This window comes from Suncus etruscus, chromosome 11 (genome assembly GCF_024139225.1).
Source record: "Suncus etruscus isolate mSunEtr1 chromosome 11, mSunEtr1.pri.cur, whole genome shotgun sequence".
Classification (NCBI taxonomy): domain Eukaryota; kingdom Metazoa; phylum Chordata; class Mammalia; order Eulipotyphla; family Soricidae; genus Suncus; species Suncus etruscus.
This window is the reverse complement of record NC_064858.1, coordinates 48,952,714-48,977,540: the sequence shown is the minus strand read 5'-3', so window position 1 is coordinate 48,977,540 and position 24,827 is coordinate 48,952,714. Positions and strand designations below refer to the sequence as shown.

General features: G+C 39.0%; 2 protein-coding genes across 2 annotated transcripts in view; one reads left to right on the top strand and one right to left on the bottom strand.

Annotated features, from left to right (window-relative positions):
• CEP83 (centrosomal protein 83) overlaps positions 1-14,119 on the top strand; it is a 67,660-nt gene extending 53,541 nt beyond the window's left edge. The window contains exons 12-15 of the mRNA XM_049782808.1: positions 2,154-2,283; positions 9,743-9,846; positions 11,684-11,873; positions 13,774-14,119. Coding sequence (XP_049638765.1) covers positions 2,154-2,283; positions 9,743-9,846; positions 11,684-11,873; positions 13,774-13,878 — 529 coding nt within the window. The 3' untranslated portion in view covers positions 13,879-14,119. The remainder of the gene's footprint in view (positions 1-2,153; positions 2,284-9,742; positions 9,847-11,683; positions 11,874-13,773) is intronic.
• Positions 14,120-21,447: 7,328 nt separating this feature from the next.
• Positions 21,448-24,827, bottom strand: part of PLXNC1 (plexin C1) — a 190,696-nt gene continuing 187,316 nt past the window's right edge. Inside the window, exon 31 of the mRNA XM_049782862.1 lies at positions 21,448-23,893. Coding sequence (XP_049638819.1) covers positions 23,789-23,893 — 105 coding nt within the window. The 3' untranslated portion in view covers positions 21,448-23,788. The remainder of the gene's footprint in view (positions 23,894-24,827) is intronic.

Below are 24,827 nucleotides of genomic sequence, written 5' to 3'. Positions count from 1 at the left end.
TCATTGCTTTCTGATGTTATTAATAACATTCTATGTAGCAGGAAATGACTAAACTGTGAGTACATAAATAGAATGGGAATTTGATCCCAGGTAAGGTACGTAAAATCTATAACTTAAAGCATTTAATTTAACACTTTTTGGTTTTTTTTTTTTCCCTCCCCTCACTTATATTGCCTCTACAAAGTCATTTAAAGTATATAGAAGAGGAACCAAAGTAACAATACAGCAGGTAGGGTACTTAATTTGCACATGGTCAATCCCCAGTATCCCATATAGGTCCCCTGAACACCACCAGGAATGATTTTTCAGCGTAGAGTCAGGAATAATTCCTGAGCACTGCCTTATGCAGCTAAATTTTTTTTTAAAAATAAATAAAATAAAGTATATAGACCTTTAAAGATAACAGGTATGATATTATTTTAAATACATTTATATGGGGATCAGAGAGTTAGTACAATGAGTAAGGCATTTACCTTACATGGAGGTAACCTGGATTTGATATCATGAGATCTCTAAATACTGAACCAGGAATAAGTTCTGAGCACAGCTGGGTGTGGCTCTCCCAATTTTTGTTTTGTTTGGGGGTCACTCCTGGTAATGCTCAGTGGTTATTCCTGGCTCTTTACCCAAGAAATCATTCCTGGTGGGCTTGAGAGACCATATAGGATGCCGGGGATTAAACCTGGGTCAGCCACATACAAGGCAAATACCCTACCTAGTGTGCTATTTCTCTAGTCCCATCCCTCAATTTTTTTTACTCTATTCAGAAAATACATTTTATAAAGACCTAATTACCTGCATTTGTTTATTTTTGTATCTACCACTGAGCTATATCACCAGCACTCCAATAACTAACTTTGTTGGAAAAAAATCGTAGTTTGGACGATAGCATGTTTTAGAGCTGTTTATAAAGTTTTTGTCCTTCCAGGAACCAGATATAAGTTCTTTTCTTTATTTTTGGTTTTGGGGGTTACAACCAGTAGTGCTCAGGAGTTGCCCCTGACTCTGCACTCAGGAATCACTCCTGGTGGGTAGGTCGGCTGTGTATGGCAAACACCCTACCCACTGTACTACTGCTTTGGCCCATGTTCTTAAATTAATAAACTGCGTGTTCAGGTGGATTCTTAGGGGTCCTCAGGCTTTCTTCCTCCTTCCGTACTCTAGGGAGGAGGTGTATGGGGAGGAGGGCGGGCAGATATCTGGCTCTGGTTTCCCATTTGATTCTGGAGGCCAGCTCTTCCTAGGTATGAGTTTTGGGGAGTCCCCATGCCGGAGGACTTCTCCCTAGCCTGGGGAGCGCTGGGATGCTTGGCAGCCCTCCATCCATCCCTCTCTTTTTCCCCTAGACTCCAGGCCTTCCCTGGGCGCCGGTCCAGGTGGGCTCTATAGGGGTCATCAGGCTTTCCCCCTACCTCTTCCTACAGTAATGGGAATGCACTTTGGGAGGAGGGCGGGTCGTTCTAGCACTGGTTTATGTTGGGACAGTCACTGGAAATTTTTTCTCCTTGGTCTCCTATTGATAGTATTGTATGCATATAGTTTATATATGCATAATATGCATCTTGTATTGTGACCTTGATACTTCTCTACAAAGCTCATTTCTAATCTTTTACTGCCCTTATTTCCCCCCATCTTCCCATGTAGGTGCAGCTCATGACATGAAGCTCACCACATAGAGTGATGAGTGTAGTTAGAGAAATAACTACACTGAAAACTATCATTGGTGGTGGGAATGTTGCACTGGTGAAGGGGGGTGTTCTTTACATGACTGTTATCATACAACTACAATCATATTTGTAATCACGGTGTTTAAATAAAGATAATTAAATATATATATATATATATAAAAAGAAAAAATTAATAAACTGCACTAATTCTTAGTTTTCTTATCTAAAAGTGGACATGGTGGAAATGCCTCACGTAAGGAGTTAGCTTGAACAGTTAATGATATGGTATATATGCTGTTAAGTCAGATTTCAGCTTATAAGAAGCACTCAGGAATGGTATTAGCAAATGTGGAGCCAAGCTAGCATGCCTACAATTGGATCATTAAGGATGTGGGGGAATGGGTGGTGATTTTGCTTATACTAATGGTGGATATGTTTGATCCTAAGAGTTCATGTCCATGTTTTTCATGTACCCTCTTCTGACAGGACAGTGGAAGAGAGACAGATACAGTGGTTGGAAGAAAAGCATAAACTTCATGAGCGTATTACAGACAGAGAAGAAAAGTATAATCAGGCTAAAGAGAAACTGCAGCGAGCTGCCATTGCCCAGAAAAAGGCATGTGGTTCTTCTTACAGAGATTTCTATATAATAAAGCATAACTAGTTTCGGATAATAAAATGTATATCAAATTTTCTTTTGTATATCAGATTTTAATGACACATTTATTTGATATTTAAATGTAACGTTTTGTTGTCACCCTTGCAGATAAAAATTGAGTAAGTTTAAACAGTTCAACAGATTTATTTCTGAATTTTTGTCTACAAGTCAGTTTTTCAGAGCCAGTATGCATTTTCTCACAGAGAATGCATTTTGGTGATAAAATGTCCAGACCTGCCCATACAGGTCATTTAACACAGTCTATGCTGAATCAGTGAGTAATTCAACTGACACTTAAATCATTGTATTTTTTTGTTGTTTAAATATTTGGTTAGAATTCTTATTACTGAATGGGTTCTGAAAAAAACACAATCTTTCTAAGTTTCACCTTTGTTGACATATTCCTCCAGAATCTCAGAACTTTGTTTTCTTGGAAATAGTCCAGAGCATCATGAAAATGATGTAATTAAATGACTCATCTAAGTCAGTGGTTCAAAAATACTTTTCTACTTCCAACAAACCCCTGGGCTAGAGCATGGCCCCCTAAGTAGCCATAACTCACGTGCCAGTGAGTCAGCAGTTACTTTCACCAAGATTATTGCTGAGGGTACATGGACAAATGGGATGGGGGTTCACATTTTTAAAATTCCACAGATGATCTGACATATTTGCATCTGAGAAAGTGCCCTTTGTAGTGGCATTGGTCATAGAGAGGCAAGAGGGCCCATGAGAGGAAAGTGTTTCTAGGCATAGACATCCCAGTTTCTTAATATTTGTCTGTATATGCAAGAAGTCCTCTGTTTACGTGGGCCTGAGAGAACTCTCATTTTTTTTTTAAATTTTGTTTTTTGTTTGTTTTTGGGGGGTGGCATACCTGGTGACGCTCAGGGGTTATTCCTGGCTCTGCGCTCAGAAATCGCTCCTGGCTAGGGGCACCATATCGGATGCCGGGGATCGAACCAGGTCCATCCTATATCGGCTGCATGCAAGGCAAATGCCCTACCGCTGTGCTATTGCTCTAGCCCCAAACTCTCATTCTTATATTCTGAATTGGGAAACCCAAGCAGTCAGTTTGTTACAGCCTTAATTAATGTTTGGTTTAGCTACCAAAGAGCTCCTCATGGTTGTAAATGATTGTAACAAAGTTATCTACTCTCTTGGTTTCTGCCTGTTGCTTTTTTCTTTCCAAATGCTAAAAAGAGTGTGACATTGAGATTTAAGAAATAGTAAGTACTATATGTCTTCAGTATTTTAAACTCAAATGTGAACACTTGTGTTGTTGCTGATTTTCTGGTAAACATTTCTTCTCTTTCTGTCCATGTAAGTATTGAGTATCATATAAGTACTGATGGGATTTTAGTAAATTTTATATTTATGTCTTTTTTTGTTTGTTTGTTTGTTTTTGAGTCACACCCGGCAGCGCTCAGGGGTTACTCCTGGCTATAAGCTCAGAAATCGCTCCTGGCAGGCTCAGGGGACCATATGGGATGCTGTGATTCGAACCACCATTCTTCTGCATGCAAGGCAAATGCCTTACCTCCATGCTATCTCTCTGGCCCCATATTTATGTCTTTTGATGATCCCAGAAATCCTACTTACGCTTTTGTGTACCATATAAACACCAAGTGTTATAACTAGGTGTTATAAAAAATCAATCTTTTTCACAGAAAAATTTATATATTGTGGCTTTTAAAAATGTCTTTGAAATTAGTATCTAATTACTAAGGTTAGTTTGGGTTGACACTTTTGGAGCAAAAGTGACATCCAGTGGTGAGAGAGATTATCACCTAATCACAGGTAGACCAGAAAGAGAAGAAAAGGTGTTATTCTAAGAAACTTGCAAAACACCTTTCATCAGTACTTGACTCTAGTTGAAATTTTTTTCTACAGGGGTCACACCTAGTGATGATCTAGAGTCCCAGGGACTACTTCTAGCAGTGCTTGGACTGGTGATGATATAGGCTTTATGGTTCAGTTCTCAGACCCAGTAGTGCGCTGGCTGGGGACCCTTGCTGGGGATCTAACTTAGGGCTTCATACATTGTGGGCTCTATGGTTTGAATTCTCTCTGCTGCCCCAGGAAATTGTTGATTCAGTGAGTAATTATGATTCATTGCTGTTTGCTCGAGAAGTTGTAGATTTTTATATCAACTGAAGTAGATTAACATCACATTTGTGATATAGAAATGCTGTAAAAGATCTGTCAGTGTGTGTCATTTTTAGGCCACCAGGGATTTGAGCTTTTAGATAGCTTTTTACGGATACTGAAAAGTCTAGGAAATGGAAATGGTAGATTAGCCAAGATTACTTGACTAATAATAAGACTTAATACTTCAGTTTAAAAACCTACATTTTCCAGCTTCCAAGATTGTATATCTTATTTTTGTACTACTATTTAAGTTCCTGCCTTCTTTAATTCTTTGGTGCTTTGCTTTTGTTACAGCCATGAACCACAAGTTTTATTTCATTTGGTATACAGTCATATAAAAAAATCCGTTTCATTTAACCCCTTTTCATTCTAGTTAAAGATAACACTTCTGTATGATAGCTCAGGGCTCAGAGGCATATGCTCTGTATATACAAGACTCCCTGATACCTCAGCACTTATGCATTTCTGGGTATAGCCTTGAAAGGCCCTAAGCACTGACAGGTGTAGCCTGGCCTGGTGGCTCACCAAGCACCATTAGGGGGAATTTATCACAATGGTTCCCATTACTTCACTGCTGGGCCAAAGTAGCATGCCCTTTTGGGAGTGGCTTACTGATAATTGCTTGGGAGGCCTTCCTTCCAAAATAAAAAGGAAAGAAAATTATAATGTCTCATAAACATAATTCATGATGGCAGATTTTCACATTTTTTTTAGTTTTGGGTCTCATCTGGCAGTGCTCCGAGATTACTCCTGGCTCTGTTCAGTAATCAATCCTGGAGATGCTTAGGGGACCATATAGCATGCCAGGGATCGAACCTGGGTTACCCGTGTGCAAGGCAATGTCCTTCCCACTATACTATCATCCCAGCCCAAGATTTTCATGTTTCTTTTTAACTTTAACTTTTTTTTTTTATTGTTTTTGGTTTTTTGGGTTACATCCAGTGGTGCTCAGGGGTTACTCCTGGCTCTGGACTCAGAAATCGATCCTGGCAGGCTCTGGGGCCATATAGGATCGGCTGCTTGCAAGGCAAGTGCCCTACCGCTGTGCTATCTCTCTGGCCCTAGATTTTCACGTTTTTTATGTGATAAAAATCATTCCTTTTTTTTTGTTTGTTTTTTGGGTCACACCCCGCAGCACACAGAGGTTACTCCTGGTTTTATGCTCAGAAATCGCTCCTGGCAGGCTCAGGGGATCATATGGGATGCCGGGAACCAAACCCAGTTCCATCTGGGTCAGCCATGTGCAAGGCAAATGCCCTACCATTGTGCTATCTCCCCAGCCCAAAATCATTACTTTTTTTTTAATATAGTTAAAAGACTTAGAACTACTCACAAGAATGTGGGCAGAAACTACAATCGTTTAGATTTACTTTACTCTGAAAGGTTTATTTACTTTTCACTGCAGGCGAGATAACATGGCTTTACTGTTCTCTGAGTGTGTAAATCTACAATTGCTAGATCCGAAGCCTGAATATTCTGTCACTTTTGGTGAATGTTTTTAGATAGACATTTTACTGTGTTAATATGTTTGAAAGAGTTTGGGGTTCCTTCTTCAATGGCTGACTTCTGTTTATTTTTCCTCACATATCACTGAAGTATAAATATGAAGAGAGGCCTCTTGTTATAATAAAAATGAGTTGTGCTTTATTCTTTTTGAGGCATTTGAAATGAAAACTTATGTTTTTAATTTCTTAGACACCATCATTATAAGATTGTTCATAATAGTTGGTTTTTTTCACAGACGCGAAGTGGTTCATGTTTGAATGTCAGTGCTTACTCTGGATAAGAGTTAGATGCTGAATGGAGAAAACTTATTTTTATTCTAATGTATATCCCCAAAGTGTAGATGCTAAGTCTGTATGCTTATAGATCTATAGACATATATCTATAATCTGTATGCTAAAAGTATTTTATAGTATTAGTGTCTTTCCTGGATATTATTATGAATATTTTTATAAAAGAAATGAACTGTAATCTTAAGGTTTTCACTATGTATAGAATATTCTGGATAACCCCCTATACATTCAACAAGTACACATTTTACAGGGAACATTTATTTCCTGTTGCTTGAAAGAGAAAAGGGGAGGATTCGAGCATCTTTCCATGAATAGATTAATAAAGGTTTTGGGGTTTGTTTTTGAGTTTGGGGTCCACATCTATGTATGCTTAAGAGTCAGTTTTGGCCCTATGCTTGAGGTTGGTCACATAGGCTCTCAGTATTGTGAGGTGCGGGGCTTGGACTCAGGCCTCCCAGTTAGCACGATGAGCTCTCTTTGGTCCTGATTGACTTTAATTCAAAATAATAAGGCAGAAAGGACCACATTGAAGTGACGTATGCTATTTTCTTTCAACGGTAGGATTTCTTTCTATTCATAGCCAATTTACTCAACAGATCTGTGGGGTGAGTGCCCCATACTTCAAATACTATCTTGTTCACTGAAATGCAGAAATAAAGACTACACAGAAGAAATGACAGTGTCTGGGGGAAAGCATAAACAAACAGATATGGAAATGTGCACTTGAGGGAAGTTGAGAGACAAAAATGTGATGCTGTTTTATTAGGTGGCCGATAACTGATGTTGGGATTCAGCAACTGGGTGGAGTATTTAGTGTTATGAGAAAGATTGTGAAAGGGGCAGATTTGGGGATAAAATAAAAAATGTCTTTTTGGACTTTCTTGTATTTAACTCTTTGAGTTTTATCAGATTTCCATGTACACATATTTAAAAGACACAGGAATCAGAAGTTCTGGGGGAAAGATATGGGACACAGATAAGTTTTTAGTAATTGGCATGTAAATGATATTTAAAGCAATAAATTGATATGAGGTTGACAATAACACCAGCAATTTCCCATGAGATTGGAATCTGGATCAGTGTTTTCAACCCTTTTCTGACTGTGCCCCCTTCTAGCCCAGTTTCCTTCCTGTGCTCCCCCATCCCTGCTCCCCTACCAGTTGAGCCCCTAGTTATATGTTTTGGCTTTCATTTACATGATTTTCACCTGTGTCCCCTTGGACTAGTCTGGGAGTCATAGGGATATCTTGATTAGTATTTCCCAAAGTGGCTGATTCTAGGCTCCCTACAGCCTCTGGATTATTGGGTGCCATTGATGGGGTGCTTTTTGTCTGTTTACTTAAAGGAGATATCCATGGGTAGTGGTAAGTGATATTTTTTCCCTGAAAAATTGAGCAGTAGGTCATATATGTTTGTGTACTTGTATTCTTAACTGGTCATTATGCTTTAAAAGGGACTCATCCTATTAAATATCAGTAAATTATGGAAAGGCAAGGCAAGCGCCCTAACATCGATACACATGTACCTGTATTAGAGAAGAGTGGTTCCTAACATCTGTATGTGTGCATCTGTGACAGTAGAAGAGAGTGTACCTGTGATGAAAGAAGAGCAGTTCCTTTGCTAGGACAGAGCAGTGGCACAAAGCAGCCTTCAGAGTCCTAGAAGAGAAGCCAGAGAATGCACAGGGCAGTGTTACTTCCCAGCCAGAAGTAACCCAGGTGACCCTTCACATGGAGTGAGAAATATGACAAATTGTAAAATTCATCAGTATAATGTAATATGTGGAAATGAATAAGCCATACCTAAAGGCAATAAACCTGAATAAATTATACAATATAGGGTCAAAGATAAAGCCGTTTGTAAAAGACCCACAATATGATTTTATTCTTAATAAGTTCAGAAGAAGTAAGTTTGCAAGACAAACGCCCTATCTGTTGTGTTATCACTCTGATCCAACTCAGGGATCACTCTTGGCAAACTTGGGGAACAATATGGGGTGCTGGGACTATGTGTTGTCTTTCCATCCCTCATAGAAAGCATACTTTTAAACTTAATTGAGTTCCCTCTATTAACTATTTTTTCTCTTTCCCCTCTTTCTCTCCCTTCTTCCCTCCCCCCACTCCTGACCCCATAATAAATCTTTGCTATTTTTATCCCTAATTTATAACATTGAAACAATTCACTAATTCAAACATGCTTATATTTATTTATTTGTTTGTTTGTTTGTTTGTTTATTTATTTTTGGGTTTTGGGTCACACCCGGCAGCGCTCAGGGGTTACTTCTGTTTTTGGCTTTTTTTTTTTTTTTTTGGTTTTTGGGCCACACCTGGCGGTGCTCAGGGGTGACTCCTGGCTGTCTGCTCAGAAATAGCTCCTGGCAGACATGGGGGACCATATGGGACACCGGGATTCGAACCAACCACCTTTGGTCCTGGATCGGCTGCTTGCAAGGCAAACGCCGCTGTGCTATCTCTCCGGGCCCAGGGGTTACTTCTGGCTCTACACTCAGAAATCGCTCCTGGCAGGCTCGGGGGATCATATGGGATGCTGGGAATCGAACCACTGTTCTTCTGCATGCAAGGCAAATGACCTAACTCCATGCTATCTCTCCAGCCCCATGCTTTTTTATTTTATTGAAACAATTGTGATCAGCAGAATCCTTCATAGCTGAATTTGAGTTATACAAGGAGGTCAGGGCCATTCCCACCATCAGCATCAACCTCCCTCCACCAATGGACCAGTGTGCATATTATACCACTACTCTTTGCCCTCTGACCTGCCAGTTTAACAGGCCCCTTTAAGTTTAGATTGTTAATGTTTAGGTCCCTTGATCCTATTATCATTGACTTTGGCTTCGATATTTAATTCTGTCCTTATTTATTTCCCTACCAATGCATCTGAAATCACTTGGCCTTTCTTTGATCCTTTCTTCTTAGTCAAACATGCTTTTAATTTTGTTTCTTTACACATTTGATGTGGGATATGAAGAACTTGTAAGTCTTTAACAGGTAATAGGCAAAGTCAATACAATTTAACTTTCCCTTTTTAGATGTGTTTGTTTGTAGTAATTTAGTTATTAATTTTTGCTTTCACATTTTAATTTTTCACATTGAAAATAAGAAGCTTATTATCTTTGCAAATTTCAATAAGAATTATATCTACTAATCTTTGTTCGTAGTAGTTTGAAAATCCTCACCTCTAAAAATTCTTTTTTTTTTTTTTTTGGTGGTTTTTTTGGGTCACACCCGGCAGTGCTCAGGGGTTACTCCTGGCTCCATGCTCAGAAATTGCTCCTGGCAGGCATGGGGGACCATATGGGATGCTGGGATTCGACCAATGACCTTCTGCATGAAAGGCAAACGCCTTACCTCCATGCTATCTCTCCGACCCCCTCTAAAAATTCTTCATTAGTATAATATTCATTATATAGTTTTGTCCAAATAGAAGATTCATTCATGTCGTTCTTTTTCTAGAGAAAATCTCTTCATGAAAACAAACTGAAGAGACTACAGGAGAAAGTAGAAATCTTGGAAGCAAAGAGAGAAGAATTAGAAACAGAAAACCAGGTGTTAAATAGGTAATATGTTTGTATGTATATACCCTTCTTTATTATTTTGATATTCTCTAACTTAATTTTTAATATACTTTACCTTATTTATAAAATATATTTTTAAATTATACACACATATATATTTTAAAGAAAATCAAACTATTTGTTGTATTTTTAACTTGTCACTCATGCACATTTTTTTCCCTGACTATTCCTTCAAAGCAAAAGTTCTCTAACACATACCAAGTCTCTGTGTTATAGTTGGAACTGACAGGAAAGACCAAGTCATTGACTTGGGTACTGTAACAACACTTTGGAAGAAGGCAGGAGTAGTACGATTTCTTGTTACTGAGAAAGACAGTTATAGTGATTATGTAGTTTGTAAAATGTGACTACAACTTTGAGGATAAATTTTTTATTTTTTGGTGTGGAAAAATCCTATGGCACTCTCCTGGTTCTTTAGACCTAGCATATCTAATAATCTGCATCATTAGCATTTTTAAGCAGAGACGATTAACCATATTAAATTAACAGTGTTACTATATGACATACTCGATTCAAGTTCATTAAAAACTAAATAGCTTTATTTTGTGTGTGTGGCACTGGAGGCAGGCCTCTCCTATGCAGGGCATCTGTGTTACCACTAAGCTACAAGCCTGGCTCTGAACAGATTTTTTTAAGAATACTCAAGCTGTTTCTAGACTGTGGAATTAATGCCAGCTTTACAATATTCTATTCTAAATTAAGAAGCTGCCAAGTTCATTCTAAAACAAAAATTTAGCTTTTCAGTCTCGTTCAGAACCAGTAATTTTGAAATATTACCAATTCAAGAATGGGCATCTGTGATGCCGATCATAGAATTCTGAGTGATTTTAAAACTATTTGATTACTTCTGTGATTGATGGTCCGGAAATTCATGTCCAAAATGATGTTACCTGTGATGGCATGAATAGTTAGCTTTAATATCTGTCTTCTTTCCTCTAAAAACTGAGTAGCTTCACCTTTGCTATTAGTTACTTCAATAATAACAAAATATGGAAATTGAAAAATAAGAAGTTCCATATATTTTGATCATATTTCTCACAATAATGATAGTTTCATTAAGATTCAATCTAGTATTTTTTTTCTATTTCTACTTGATTTCTTCTGTACAAGAAGGCATTATTTGGGTTTAAGAAATCTCTTTTCTGGGGGCCAGAGAGATAGCACGGAGGTAAGGCTTTGCCTTTCGTGCAGGACGGTGGTTTGAATCCCAGCATCCCATATGGTCCCGAGCCTGCCGGGGGTGATTTCTGAGCATAGAGCCAGGAGTAGCCCCTGAGCCCTGCTGGGTATGACCCAAAACAAAACAAAACAAAAAATCTCTTTTCATTTTAGGATTTGTGGGTAATTCGGAATGTGGAGTGGATATGAAACTGAGAGTATAAAAAGATGTGTAAAGTATAAAAAACTGTTTGGCAAGTAAAATCTTAGGATAAACGGATAACCTTTAGTGTAATATGTATATGATCTATTGATTTGTCTTTGGGCCACCTAATTTATTCAAAGTCAGTTATTATTCAGGGGCTTGGTGATTGTGAGATTCTTTGATAGGTGATTGTGAGATTCTTTGATACTGAGATTCAAGCTTGGGCCTCTTGCTTACGAAGTTTGTACTCCTGCCTGTTAAGCTCTCTCTGGTCCAACAATTTGCATGGTTAGCATGTCATGTTTCTGGAACAGCAAAATTTTATTGACATTTTGTATATCTATGATTCATAATTTATATACTCTTCAAATTTAATGATATGAATCTAAAATTCTTTGACTCTTACTCTTCATTAGATACAATTGTATTAAAGATAGGAACACTACTTTTTTTAAGGCAAAATGTTCCGTTTGAAGAATATACAAGGCTCCAAAAAAGACTAAAGGACATACAGAGAAGACATAATGAATTTCGAAGTTTAATTTTGGTTCCTAACATCCCTCCAACAACATCCATCAATCCTGTTAGCTTTCAGCCTCCAACCATGGTTCCAGGCGTGGAATTATCGTTTCCTCCTCACATGCAGGTATGAGCATGTTAGGCAGAAAAGAGTGAACATTTCTGTCGCGATTCCTTAAATATAGAGTAAAAATGATATAATTATAAATGTGAATTAAGCCATAATTAGCTGCACCAAAAAAATGACATAACCCTTGAAATCAAGTTTAGTTTTAATGCTTTCATTTGTTAAAGAAATAAATAATAAGTAAACAGACGTGAATCTATTCTATTTGGAGATGGAGTGAAACCTGTTGGCAGTTGAAATAAAGAAATTTGTTTGAGGGGCCTTACACAGGCGGTAGGGCGTTTGCCTTGTATGCACTAACCTAGGATGGACCGCAGTTCAATCCCCTGGCGTCCCATATGGTCCCCCAAGCCAGGAGCAATTTCTGAGTGCATAGCCAGGAGTAACCCCTGAGCGTTACTGGGTATGGCCCAAAAACAAAAAAGGAAATTTGATTGAATATTCTTCATAGCCTGCTTTGTAAATGGTGCATGTAGTTGTGAGCACTTACAAATGCATTCATTGCACTAGACATTTTATATGGTATTTTATTTAATCCTATTAATAAATGCATTATAGTGAAGGTATTATTATTATTTCCAATATACCAGTAGAAAATTGAGTTGTAAAGGTGAAATTATTTGCCCAGTATCTTAGCAAATGAGTGACAAATTTCACTTGATTTGATTTTAAAACCCAGGCACTTTCTGTTATACCAGATTTTTGTTATAATGAAGGAATCTAATTGACTGGATGATTTTTCAGCATATATACTATTTATACATGATTGTAATTTCTAGTGTTTTAAGTTATGAACCCTTTAGTCACTGAACTGAATTTTAGATGAAGTGCTTCACTTACAATAAACTGCTTGCTATTATACTTCAGACTTGTTAGAAATGTCTGATATTAGTACATGTAGGCCCTGGGTTTGTATATTCCAGTACACTCCCTTGTGAATTGTATACCCATAGTAGAATTGACTTTCTGTTTTGCTTACACAGGAGAGAAGCAGAACTAGTTAGTATAGTTCATGCTTCTTATGTTCTTAGTAAAAAGGGTCTTTTTTCCTTACCAGATGTTGTCTCTTGAACTCAAGAGGCAGTTTGAGGCTATTGCCTAATAGTTCTTTTTTTCTTTCTTTCTTTCTTTCAGTTTTTATTTGGCACCATGATATATGATTTTTTGAAATATAGTTTCAACATTGTTCTAACGCCTCATCCACACCTGTGTCCCCCTTTATCAATGTCTCAAGGTCACCTCCCATCCTCTGGGCCCATGCCTTCAGACTTCTTTTTATTTGTTTGGGTTTTTTTTTGGGGGGTGGTCACACATATCGATACTCGGGTTACTCCTGGCTCTGCACTCAGAAATCGCTCCTAGCAGGCTCGGGGACTGTATGGGATGCCAGAAATCCAACCAGGGTCCGTCCAGGGTTGGCCGCATACAAGGCAAATGCCCTACCTATGTGCTATTGCTCTGGCCCCTCTCAGACTCTTGTAAAAAGATTTTTATTAGTGTAGATTGGGTAACATGTTTACAGTAGTGCTACTACTTTGAATTGCTGTAGAGTGATCTCCGCTTACCACCATTGGTATGTCCTAGGCCCTTCACATATATTCTTGTGTTTCCATCTAGTCCACTTCTCTGACACCTGCTGCCACCATTCCCTCTGCTTGTCATTCACAGTTCTGTAATACAGGGCCAAATGTCTTCATCTGATACCTTCTGTTCCTTTGTCTTATTTCTCTCTATACTTCATCTGAATAAGATCATCTGGTTTTTGTCTCTTCCTCTGACTGACTGCTTGCATAATGTCTTCCAGTTCTGTGAAAGTTGCAGTGAACCAGTTCCTTTTCTACTCATTTTTCTAACTTTTTCCCCCAACCTGTTTGTTTTGCTTTCACTCCACGATTTTAAGGAAGAACAGCATCAAAGAGAACTCTCTCTGCTTCGCAAAAGGCTGGAAGAACTAGAAACAACACAAAGAAAACAGCTAGAGGAACTTGGATCTCCTGGGGAATGATATTCTTATAAAAATGGCAGATCAAAGGGATGAAATCAGAGTCTCAATAAAGCTTGAAGTTTTCATATATGTGGCATTTAGATACCTTATTTTTGTTTGCCAAAACACACCAAGGTGCTTCAAGAAAGAGTACCAACTACCTGCTCTGTTGCATGAGGGTTTTTAGGATCGCCCTAATGACAGTGAAGCAATAGAAGTAGTTTGAAATGCCTAAATATTTGACTGCCCTCCAAGAAAGAAAAAATCCAAAAGAACAATAGGAAATCAAGTTTAACATTTATTTTTTGAATTTTGTTTTGTTTTTAATTATTTTTGCCTGAAATATGCCCTTGTTCAATTATCCCTTGAGATTCTTGATAACAGGGTCAGTAAAGATTTTCTAGTTTACTGTGTCTAAGAATCATAAACCACCAGTTATTAAAAACATGACAATTTGAAAAAAATTTAATCTATATTCATGACTGAATGCTACCTTTTCTGAAAGCTGTATGCATAATTTATTAAAGAACTTAATATTTTTCTAACCATATTGTCTTGTGTTTAATTTTATATCAACTGCAGTATGTATATATATGCAGTATGTATGTGTGTATGTATATATATATATATATATATATATATATATATATATATATATATATATATATATCAGAGTAGAAGATCTCACTGATTTGGCTTTGTTGAGTTAGAGTTAATAGAAAATAAAGTACAGAGCATAAAAACCGGCTATCCTTTGCAAAAGCTGGCTCCCTGTGTGTGACACCAGGCGGGGAAAATCCGCGAAAGTACACCGGCCCAGTGGGGCTCAGCTGTGAAAGACTGTGAGTGTGACCTGTCTATGTCTGTCTACTGTCCTCTTGCGTGAAACTCTTGCGAGTGGGGCAAAAAGAGCCTCCAGAAACCTCGCTCGCCCAGACGCCATTTTCAGGGAGGGACTTCAGAGAATAAAAACCGGCTATCCTTTGCAAAAGCTGGCTCCCTGTGTGTGACACCAGGCGGGGAAAATCCGCGAAAGTACACCGGCCCAGTGGGGCTCAGCTGTGAAAGACTGTGAGTGTGACCTGTCTATGTCTGTCTACTGTCCTCTTGCGTGAAACTCTTGCGAGTGGGGCAAAAAGAGCCTCCAGAAACCTCGCTCGCCCAGACGCCATTTTCAGGGAGGGACTTCAGAGCATAAAAACCGGCTATCCTTTGCAAAAGCTGGCTCCCTGTGTGTGACACCAGGCGGGGAAAATCCGCGAAAGTACACCGGCCCAGTGGGGCTCAGCTGTGAAAGACTGTGAGTGTGACCTGTCTATGTCTGTCTACTGTCCTCTTGCGTGAAACTCTTGCGAGTGGGGAAAAAAGAGCCTCCAGAAACCTCGCTCGCCCAGACGCCATTTTCAGGGAGGGACTTCAGAGCATAAAAACCGGCTATCCTTTGCAAAAGCTGGCTCCCTGTGTGTGACACCAGGCGGGGAAAATCCGCGAAAGTACACCGGCCCAGTGGGGCTCAGCTGTGAAAGACTGTGAGTGTGACCTGTCTATGTCTGTCTACTGTCCTCTTGCGTGAAACTCTTGCGAGTGGGGCAAAAAGAGGCTCAGAGGAGCACGGCCGCTCCGCTTCGCTACGCGGCCGTGCACTCTTTCTAAGGAAAGAACTCCATTGCAACAAGAAGGAAAAATCACACTAAGAACGGCGCTATATCACAGAAGCAAACATTTCTCTCTGGACTGTCTTCTCTGTTGCATGCTCGGGCCTAAGATTTGACCCAGTGTGAGGCTTCATCCACGGAGGACTCCCCTCCCTTAGAGGCAAGTCAGCCCATCCAGAAAGGGAGGAGCCAGAGGAGTGTGCTGCCTACATCATATAGACAATGAATACCACTACAACACGTAGAAAAACCCACAATACAAATGTGACAATGGGGAAACAGCGCAGGCCAGCATCAGACATAGAGAATGAAGATGACAATTCTGAGGACCAGATAATGACTGAACAACTAATCAACCTCTCAGATAAGGACTTTAGACTAGCAATATGGAAGGTGCTCAACAGACTCCAAGAAACCATGGATCGAGTTGAACAGAACACTAATAAGAACCAAGAAAATATGAAGGCAGAAATGACAAAACTCCAAACTGAAATAACATGTCAACTAACAGGCCTGAAAAACTCAGTAAACGAAGTGAATGACAAAATGGATAAGCTCTGGGACAGGGTATCAGAAGCTGAGAATAGACTTGGTGCTGTGGAAGATGAGATACATAACAATTCCATACAGCAGGAGAGATTGGACAAAAAACTTAAAGCAAATGAGCAGACAATGGAAAAATTAGTCAAAGAATGGGAACAGACGAAAATAGAAGTTTATGATAAGATCAACAGAAACAACTTAAGAATCATTGGAGTCCCAGAGACCCAGGAAGAAAATTTCCAGGAAGAATCAATGGTCAAGAACATCATTAAAGAGAAACTTCCAGAGCTAAAGAATATATGTGATCAAATCCTGCATGCCCGAAGAGTACCAACCAAAAGAGACCCCAGAAAAACCACCCCAAGACACATCCTAGTCACAATGACAAATCCCACAGATAGAGACAGAATTCTGAAAACAGCAAGATCAAAAGGGGAAATCATGTTCAAGCAAGCTTCCCTGAGATTTACAGCAGACCTGTCACCAGAAACGCTCAATGCCAGAAAGCAGTGGTGGGATATTGTGACAAGACTGAATGAAATGAATGCTTCACCCAGAATACTATACCCAGCAAAACTCACTTTCCGGTTTGATGGAAGAATACATGGTTTCACAGACAAAAAACAGCTCAGAAACTTCATAGACACAAAACCAGTCTTAAGAGAAAAACTGAAAGACCTAATCTAAGACAAGACTACCCAAAAGACACACCAAATTTTGAAATAAAGATGGCGTTAAATCCCAGGACAATTCTTTCTCTCAACGTCAATGGACTAAATGCACCAGTTAAGAGACACAGAGTGGCTAAATGGATCAAAAAACTCAATCCAACCTTCTGCTGCCTACAAGAAACGCACCTGAATAGTCAGAACAAACATAGACTCAAAATAAAAGGCTGGAGAAAAGTTATCCAAGCAAACAACACCCATAAAAAAGCTGGAGTGGCCATACTAATATCAGATAATGCAAACTTTATACTCAGGAAGGTTGTAAGGGACAAAGACGGACATTTTATATTAATCAAGGGGTACGTAGAGCAGGAAGAATTCACTCTCCTAAACATATATGCACCGAATGAGGGGCCAGCAAAATATTTAATACAACTGTTGACAAATCTGAAAAATAATATCAACAACAACACAATAATTGTGGGGGACCTTAACATGGCTTTGTCAACACTGGACAGGTCAACCAGACTGAAACCCAACAAGAATATACTAGACCTGAGGAGAGAAATGGAAGAAAAAGGCCTAGTGGATATATATAGGACACTCCATCCCCAGAAACCTGGATACACATTCTTCTCCAATGTACATGGGACATTCTCCAGGATAGACTACATGCTGGCACATAAAACATACCTCCATAAGATCAAGAGGATAGAAATTTTGCAGACTACCTTCGCTGACCACAAGGCTCTGAAATTATTTGTGAACTCCAAAGGGACTCAGAAGAAACACTTTAACACCTGGAAGTTAAACAGCCTCATGCTCAATAACCAGTGGGTCCGAGATGAAATCAAGGAGGAAATAAAAAGGTTCCTGGAAACAAATGACAATAAAGACACAAACTCTCAGAACTTATGGGACACAGCAAAAGCAGTACTGAGAGGAAAATTTATAGCTTTGCAAGCACACATCAGGAAGGAAGAAGGAGCTTACCTGAGTAGCTTAATGACACAGCTAATAGAACTAGAAAATGCTCAACAAAAGGACCCAAGAACAGGAAGACAGAAGGAAATAACAAAGCTGAGAGCAGAAATCAACGAAGTGGAAACTCAAAAAACAATCCGAAAGATCAACGAAAGCAGAAGTTGGTTCTTTGAAAAAATAAACAAGATTGATAGACCACTGGCAAACCTAACAAAGAAAGAGAGAGAGAGAAACTTGATAACTCGTATCAGGAATGAAAAAGGAGAGATCACTACTGATATGACAGAGATTCAAAGGGTAATCAGAAACTACTTTGAAAAACTCTACGCCACTAAAAATGAGAACCTGGAAGAAATGGATAAATTCTTGGACTCTTATAATCTTCCACGGTTGAAGGAAGAGGATGTAGCATATCTAAACACCCCCATCACCATTGATGAAATTAAAACAGTAATCAAATGTCTGCCGAAAAACAAAAGCCCAGGTCCAGATGGATTCACTAATGAATTCTATCAAACTTTCCAAGAGGAACTACTGCCAATCTTGGCAAGACTCTTTCATGAAATTGAACAAACAGAAACACTCCCAAATAGCTTTTATGAAGCCAACATCACCTTGATACCTAAACCAGACAGAGACGCTACCAAAAAAGAAAATTACAGACCAATATCACTGATGAATGCAGATGCAAAGATCCTCAACAAAATCCTGGCAAATAGGATTCAATGCCTCATTAAGAAGATCATCCACTACGATCAAGTAGGTTTCATCCCAGGAATGCAAGGCTGGTTTAACATCCGTAAATCTATCAACATAATACACAACATCAATAACAAGAAAAATAAAAACCACATGATCATATCAATAGATGCAGAGAAAGCATTTGATAAGGTCCAACACCCATTCTTGATCAAAACTCTCAGCAAGATGGGAATGGAGGGAACCTTTCTCAATATAGTGAAGGCCATCTACCACAAGCCAGTGGCAAATATTATCCTCAATGGAGAAAAACTGAAAGCCTTCCCTCTAAATTCTGGCACAAGACAAGGCTGTCCTCTCTCACCACTCCTATTCAACATAGCACTGGAAGTACTTGCTATAGCGATTAGGCAAGAAAAGGATATCAAGGGAATCCAGATAGGAAAGGAAGAAGTCAAGCTCTCACTGTTTGCAGATGACATGATACTCTACTTAGAAAACCCTAAAGACTCTATCAAAAAGCTTCTAGAAACAATAGACTCATATAGCAAGGTGGCAGGCTACAAAATTAACACACAAAAATCAATGGCCTTTCTATACACCAACAGTAATAAAGAAGAAATGGACATTAAGAAAACAACCCCATTCACAATAGTACCACACAAACTCAAATATCTTGGAATCAACTTGACTAAATATGTGAAGGACCTATACAAAGAAAACTATAAAACTCTGCTCCAAGAAATAAGAGAGGACACACGGAAATGGAAACACATACCCTGCTCATGGATTGGCAGGATTAACATCATCAAAATGTCAATACTCCCCAAGGCATTATACAGATTTAATGCCATCCCTCTAAAGATACCCATGACATTCTTCAAAGAAGTGGATCAGACACTTTTGAAATTCATTTGGAACAATAAACACCCTCGAATAGCTAAAGCAATCATTGGGAAAAAGAATATGGGAGGAATTACTTTTCCCAACTTTAAACTGTACTACAAAGCAACAGTTATCAAAACAGCATGGTATTGGAATAAGGATAGGTCCTCAGATCAGTGGAATAGGCTTGAATACTCAGAAAATGTTCCCCAGAGATACAACCATCTAATTTTTGATAAAGGAGCAGGAAATCCTAAATGGAGCAGGGAAAGCCTCTTCAACAAGTGGTGTTGGCACAATTGGATAGCCACTTGCAAAAAATTAAACTTAGACCCCCAGCTAACATCATGTACAAAGGTAAAATCCAAATGGATTAAAGACCTCGATATCAGCCCCAAAACCATAAGATATATAGAACAGCACATAGGCAAAACACTCCAGGACATTACAGGCATCTTCAAGGAGGAAACTGCACTCTCCAAGCAAGTGAAAGCAGAGATTAACAGATGGGAATATATTAAGCTGAGAAGCTTCTGCACCTCAAAGGAAATAGTGCCCAGGATACAAGAGCCCCCCACTGAGTGGGAGAAACTATTCACCCAATACCCATCAGATAAGGGGCTAATCTCCAAAATATACAAGGCACTGACAGAACTTTACAAGAAAAAAACATCTAACCCCATCAAAAAATGGGGAGAAGAAATGAACAGACACTTTGACAAAGAAGAAATACGCATGGCCAAAAGACACATGAAAAAATGTTCCACATCACTAATCATCAGGGAGATGCAAATCAAAACAACGATGAGATACCACCTCACACCCCAGAGAATGGCACACATCACAAAGAATGAGAATAAACAGTGTTGGCGGGGATGTGGAGAGAAAGGAACTCTTATCCACTGCTGGTGGGAATGCTGTCTAGTTCAACCTTTATGGAAAGCGATATGGAGATTCCTCCAAAAACTGGAAATCGAGCTCCCATACGATCCAGCTATACCACTCCTAGGAATATACCCTAGGAACACAAAAATACAATACAAAAACCCCTTCCTTACACCTATATTCATTGCAGCTCTATTTACCATAGCAAGACTCTGGAAACAACCAAGATGCCCTTCAACAGATGAATGGCTAAAGAAACTGTGGTACATATACACAATGGAATATTATGCAGCTGTCAGGAGAGATGAAGTCATGAAATTTTCCTATACATGGATGTACATGGAATCTATTATGCTGAGTGAAATAAGTCAGAGAGAGAGAGAAAAACGCAGAATGGTCTCACTCATCTATGGGTTTTAAGAAAAATGAAAGACACCCTTGTAATAATAATTTTCAGACACAAAAGAGAAAAGAGCTGGAAGTTCCAGCTCACCTCAGGAAGCTCACCACAAAGCGTGATGAGTTTAGTTAGAGAAATAACTACATTTTGAACTGTCCTAATATTGAGAATGTATGAGGGAAATGTAGAGCCTGTTTAGGGTACAGGCGGGGGTTGGGTGGGGAGGAGGGTGATTTGGGACTTGGGTGATGGGAATGTTGCACTGGTGATGGGTGGTGTTCCTTTTATGACTGAAACCCAAACACAATCATGTATGTAATCAAGGTGTTTAAATAAAAAAAAAATTAAAAAAAAAAAAAAAAGAAAATAAAGTACAAATAATTAAATCCTGTGGCTATATAAAAAAGGCCAGTTCATTGTAAAACTTGAACCCAGTGGGATCCCTTTAGAAGTATTGTTAGTATTTAACTTAGCCTCCTGCTGTTTTGGATCTCACCAAATAATTATAAATGTTTTATTTTTGTGCATCCCTAATGCCAACGTTTGCTTTTTTTAAACGTAACATCTTTTAGAGGAATTCTGCTGAATAGCTTCATGTTAACGAAACAAAGCTCAAGTCTGCCAAACGAAGTGGAATGTTCATTATTCAGAAGTCTTCATGATCAAAAGCACAAGTTGGTCGTGGAAGGCCAGGAATGTAATTGAGCTGCCCTTTGCATCATCATTTAGAGAAACTGGATTTACTTACTACATAATAGCCCTGCTTTTTTGTGACAGCTTCTTGGAAATTAATTTCTATGAAGCCACTTAGAATAAAAAAGAAATCTATTATAACCTGAAAAGTAGAAGAGAAAAGAGGTAACAGTACACATTTTACATCAAAATGTTTATTTTTTGGATATAGACATTTAAAACATTCATCTCCAAGAACAGCTTCAATCAGGTATACAATAAGAAATAGACTTTAAATCCCTAATATGGAAAAGGTAACAAAATTAATTTTTTAAATGCTGCTGTAGACACTAGTGTTAGGAAAAAAAGTTTATAAATGAACTGTTTTGCACCCAAAAAATAAGCAAAATAACTTGAAAATAGAGATTGTTTGTCATTTGTTTCTCTGGTTGCTGTTTACTATAGACCCAGTGACTGATTGTCTTCAGCACGCATCTAATTTGGCCACTCACTGTGTTTGGCTAATGTGATCTAGATAGTGCTCTTCACTGGTCGATTGACAAACACGCTACATACATTAGTGAATCTTCACACCACCTCAGTGAGGTAGGTTAGAAATATTATACAGAAATCGAGGCACAAAGAGGTAAGTGACTTGCCCAAAGTCCTTGGAAGAGGAGGTCGATTTCCATACTGGACTCTGTGCCAGAGAGCTGGACAGGGACACCCTTGTGTCGCATTTACTCTAAAAAACGCAGATAAAGCTGTAGCTGGTCTTTGCGTTTCCTTAGCATTTCTTTACCCTAAAGAAGGGGAAGACCTTTGGGCAACTCTCTTACCCTTGGCTCCCAACTCTCCTCCTATAGTTCTTTTAGGAATGCCTTCACATCAAGACTGGAGACCTGGAGACTGGAGACAAGATCTGTCACCTTTGTATTTGTATGGAACCTATTTGGTAGTATTTTTGAGGTGTGTCCATTGGACAGACAATGGTCAATAGCAACGGGCATGGGAAGGTGCCTGTTGGGGCAATAACTGCTTGTTTGCTCTGATCTATTTGCTGAGGCATCACACCAGCTATTGTGTACAAGAAGAATTTTATTTTAAGACAAATTCACATTAAAATCCTGGTATACTGGACAGTGTTGGGAAGTGATTTTTAAGGAATGTGTGATCAGTGTTTTGCTACTTACAGAAAAAATTGCTTTTTTTCCTGGGATTTGGAGTACTAAAGGTAAAAGGTGCCACAATAAAGGTTTGAGAGTTGCCAATTCTACTTTTTTACTTCCACTTAATAGAAGGAAAACACAGTGATATTAAAATTGGTCATGAGCAGCAAAAATTCAGGAATAAAAAACCAGCAATAAAAAGACTCTAGTATAACTGGATAAGGGAATTCCTTAAAAAGAAAGGCATGAATAAAATTGGTAAATTCTTTCTCCTGTGAGGAATACTTTCAAAAAGTACATAGTAAGACTAAGATACCAAGTTGTATGCTAATATTTTTCAGGCCGTAGGCCTCAAATATATATATATATATATATTCATATATAATACTCCAGTGTGAACAATCTCATGAAATGTAAAATGTATCTTTTTTTTAAATCACGCACAGTATTTATAAACCACAGGGTTCACCAGAAATCTAAAGCAAGGAGCTGCTAGTATAGAAATAGAAGGAACAGGGAAGTGTGGTGACTCCCACAGAGAGTTCTGATCAACGTTTTTCAACAAGTGATTTTTTTATTACAATGGCCAACATATCCACTATTAAATACATTTAGTATTAAAAAATAAAATTTAAAACCGGGATATATTAGGACAGCATGGCAAAGGGTTCCTCATCAGGAATTCCCTCTCCTTGCTTTGAGCCTGGGAGTGCAATGAGGCGTTGGACACAGCGCAGACCACTGAAAAACACGAGCCCTTTCAACAATGTTGCAACACTGTTAGTTTTTGGTTTAAACACACACACACTCACAAATGCTAAGTGTACACACTACCAAATTCTGCGGTCAGCTTTTCCAAGAACTACTGGGGAAAGTTTCAATGCTGTGAATCCTCGAGGTTGCCCTAACCACCCCCGCTTTGTTTCCAAATGACTCATTTCACATTTTGTGTTTGCTCATTGGCAGTGTCCCTTATGCTGCAGCAGTGCAGTGGATTCACAAGTGCTACGTAGCCATAGTTTTGTGTTTTTTCCCAAACAGAACCACTTATATCATTGTGCTTAAGTGGAGGCTGTCGTTACAATACTGACATTTGCTTACTGGCCCTGTATTCTCTGTAAACAAGGAGGCTGTTTGCAACAACCACTTCAGCTCTATGTACAGAAGGGTTCCCACGGGGTACACACAGGCACAATAGCTGGTCTGCTTTCTGAAAGCTGTGCATGTGCCTAGGTCTTGTCAAAAGACAGTGCTCAAAGTGGAACCTATGTGCAAACTGAAAACATTAACGACAACAGAGTAGCTCAAGCAGCCATTTTGCTCCCAAGTCGTCTGAAGAACTTTGCCAGATTAAGTCAGGGCCCAGAGTGCTTACATCCACTTGCATTTCTTCTTTTCATCAAATAAGACTTTTACATGCAAGAGTTGTTTCTGAGCTTCTTCCAGCCCTCGTTCTCTTTCTAGTTTATTTAGAATCTGTTGACAATTAGAACAGTTATTTTAGATATTGTGGATTTAGCATTATAATTCTGGTTTTTTTTTTCTTTCTTTTTTGTTTTGTTTTGCATTCCTGATGCTGGGAGTGGTAAAAATCTGTATGAAACAGATGCTAACATTTTCCTTCAATCATTTACATACTCACTTTGCAAGTTGTTTTGCTAAGTCATTATTACAGGATCAACAACACTTTGGCTTAAAATAGAAGCTCACAAGAAAGATCCACTATTCGCTTTTAAATCTGAGGCCAGACTTCCAAGGCCCTATTTTATGCATATATCACAGCCATTCCAAGCACAGCAAGCATTCCTGGGCAGCCAACATGCAGGCAAGTATTTCTCCTTTAATGCAGCAGGCAGGGGCATCCTGGTCAGAAAGGATGACTTCCCTCCCCTCTCCCATCCTGAGCCGTATTGTCCCCACCACCACCACCACCATCACCACGGCCATCACCACCCTTTCCTCCCCAGTGCTTCCCTTCTAACCCCTGACCCCTGGAAAGACGGATGCTTATCATGTTAAGGAGCTCATTGCCTCTACCCTACCTTAGTGCTTCACTTGATCTTCAAGTAGCAAATGGACTTGGTGAGCTATTCTCACCATGACATGGATAGCCTGTCCCAGCATGGCTGGGTGGGGGGAATCAGGGAAGGGGCAATTAACATCTATTTGGAAACAGCGCAGCTGATGACTGTGTCTGTGTGAATTCCCAAAGAAAAAAAATCCAGATTAAGGAGAAACATAAAGGAGAATGATTTATTGAAATAGTTGCTTAACGTTAGAAATATGGCATTTCACAAAACTCTCGAATACAGAATCTAGGCGACTTAACACGCTTAGCTTTTATTTTTAGCAGATTACAATGAAGTGTTAGCTGGCCCTCCTTCACAGGACCGCTACTTACTTATTCAGG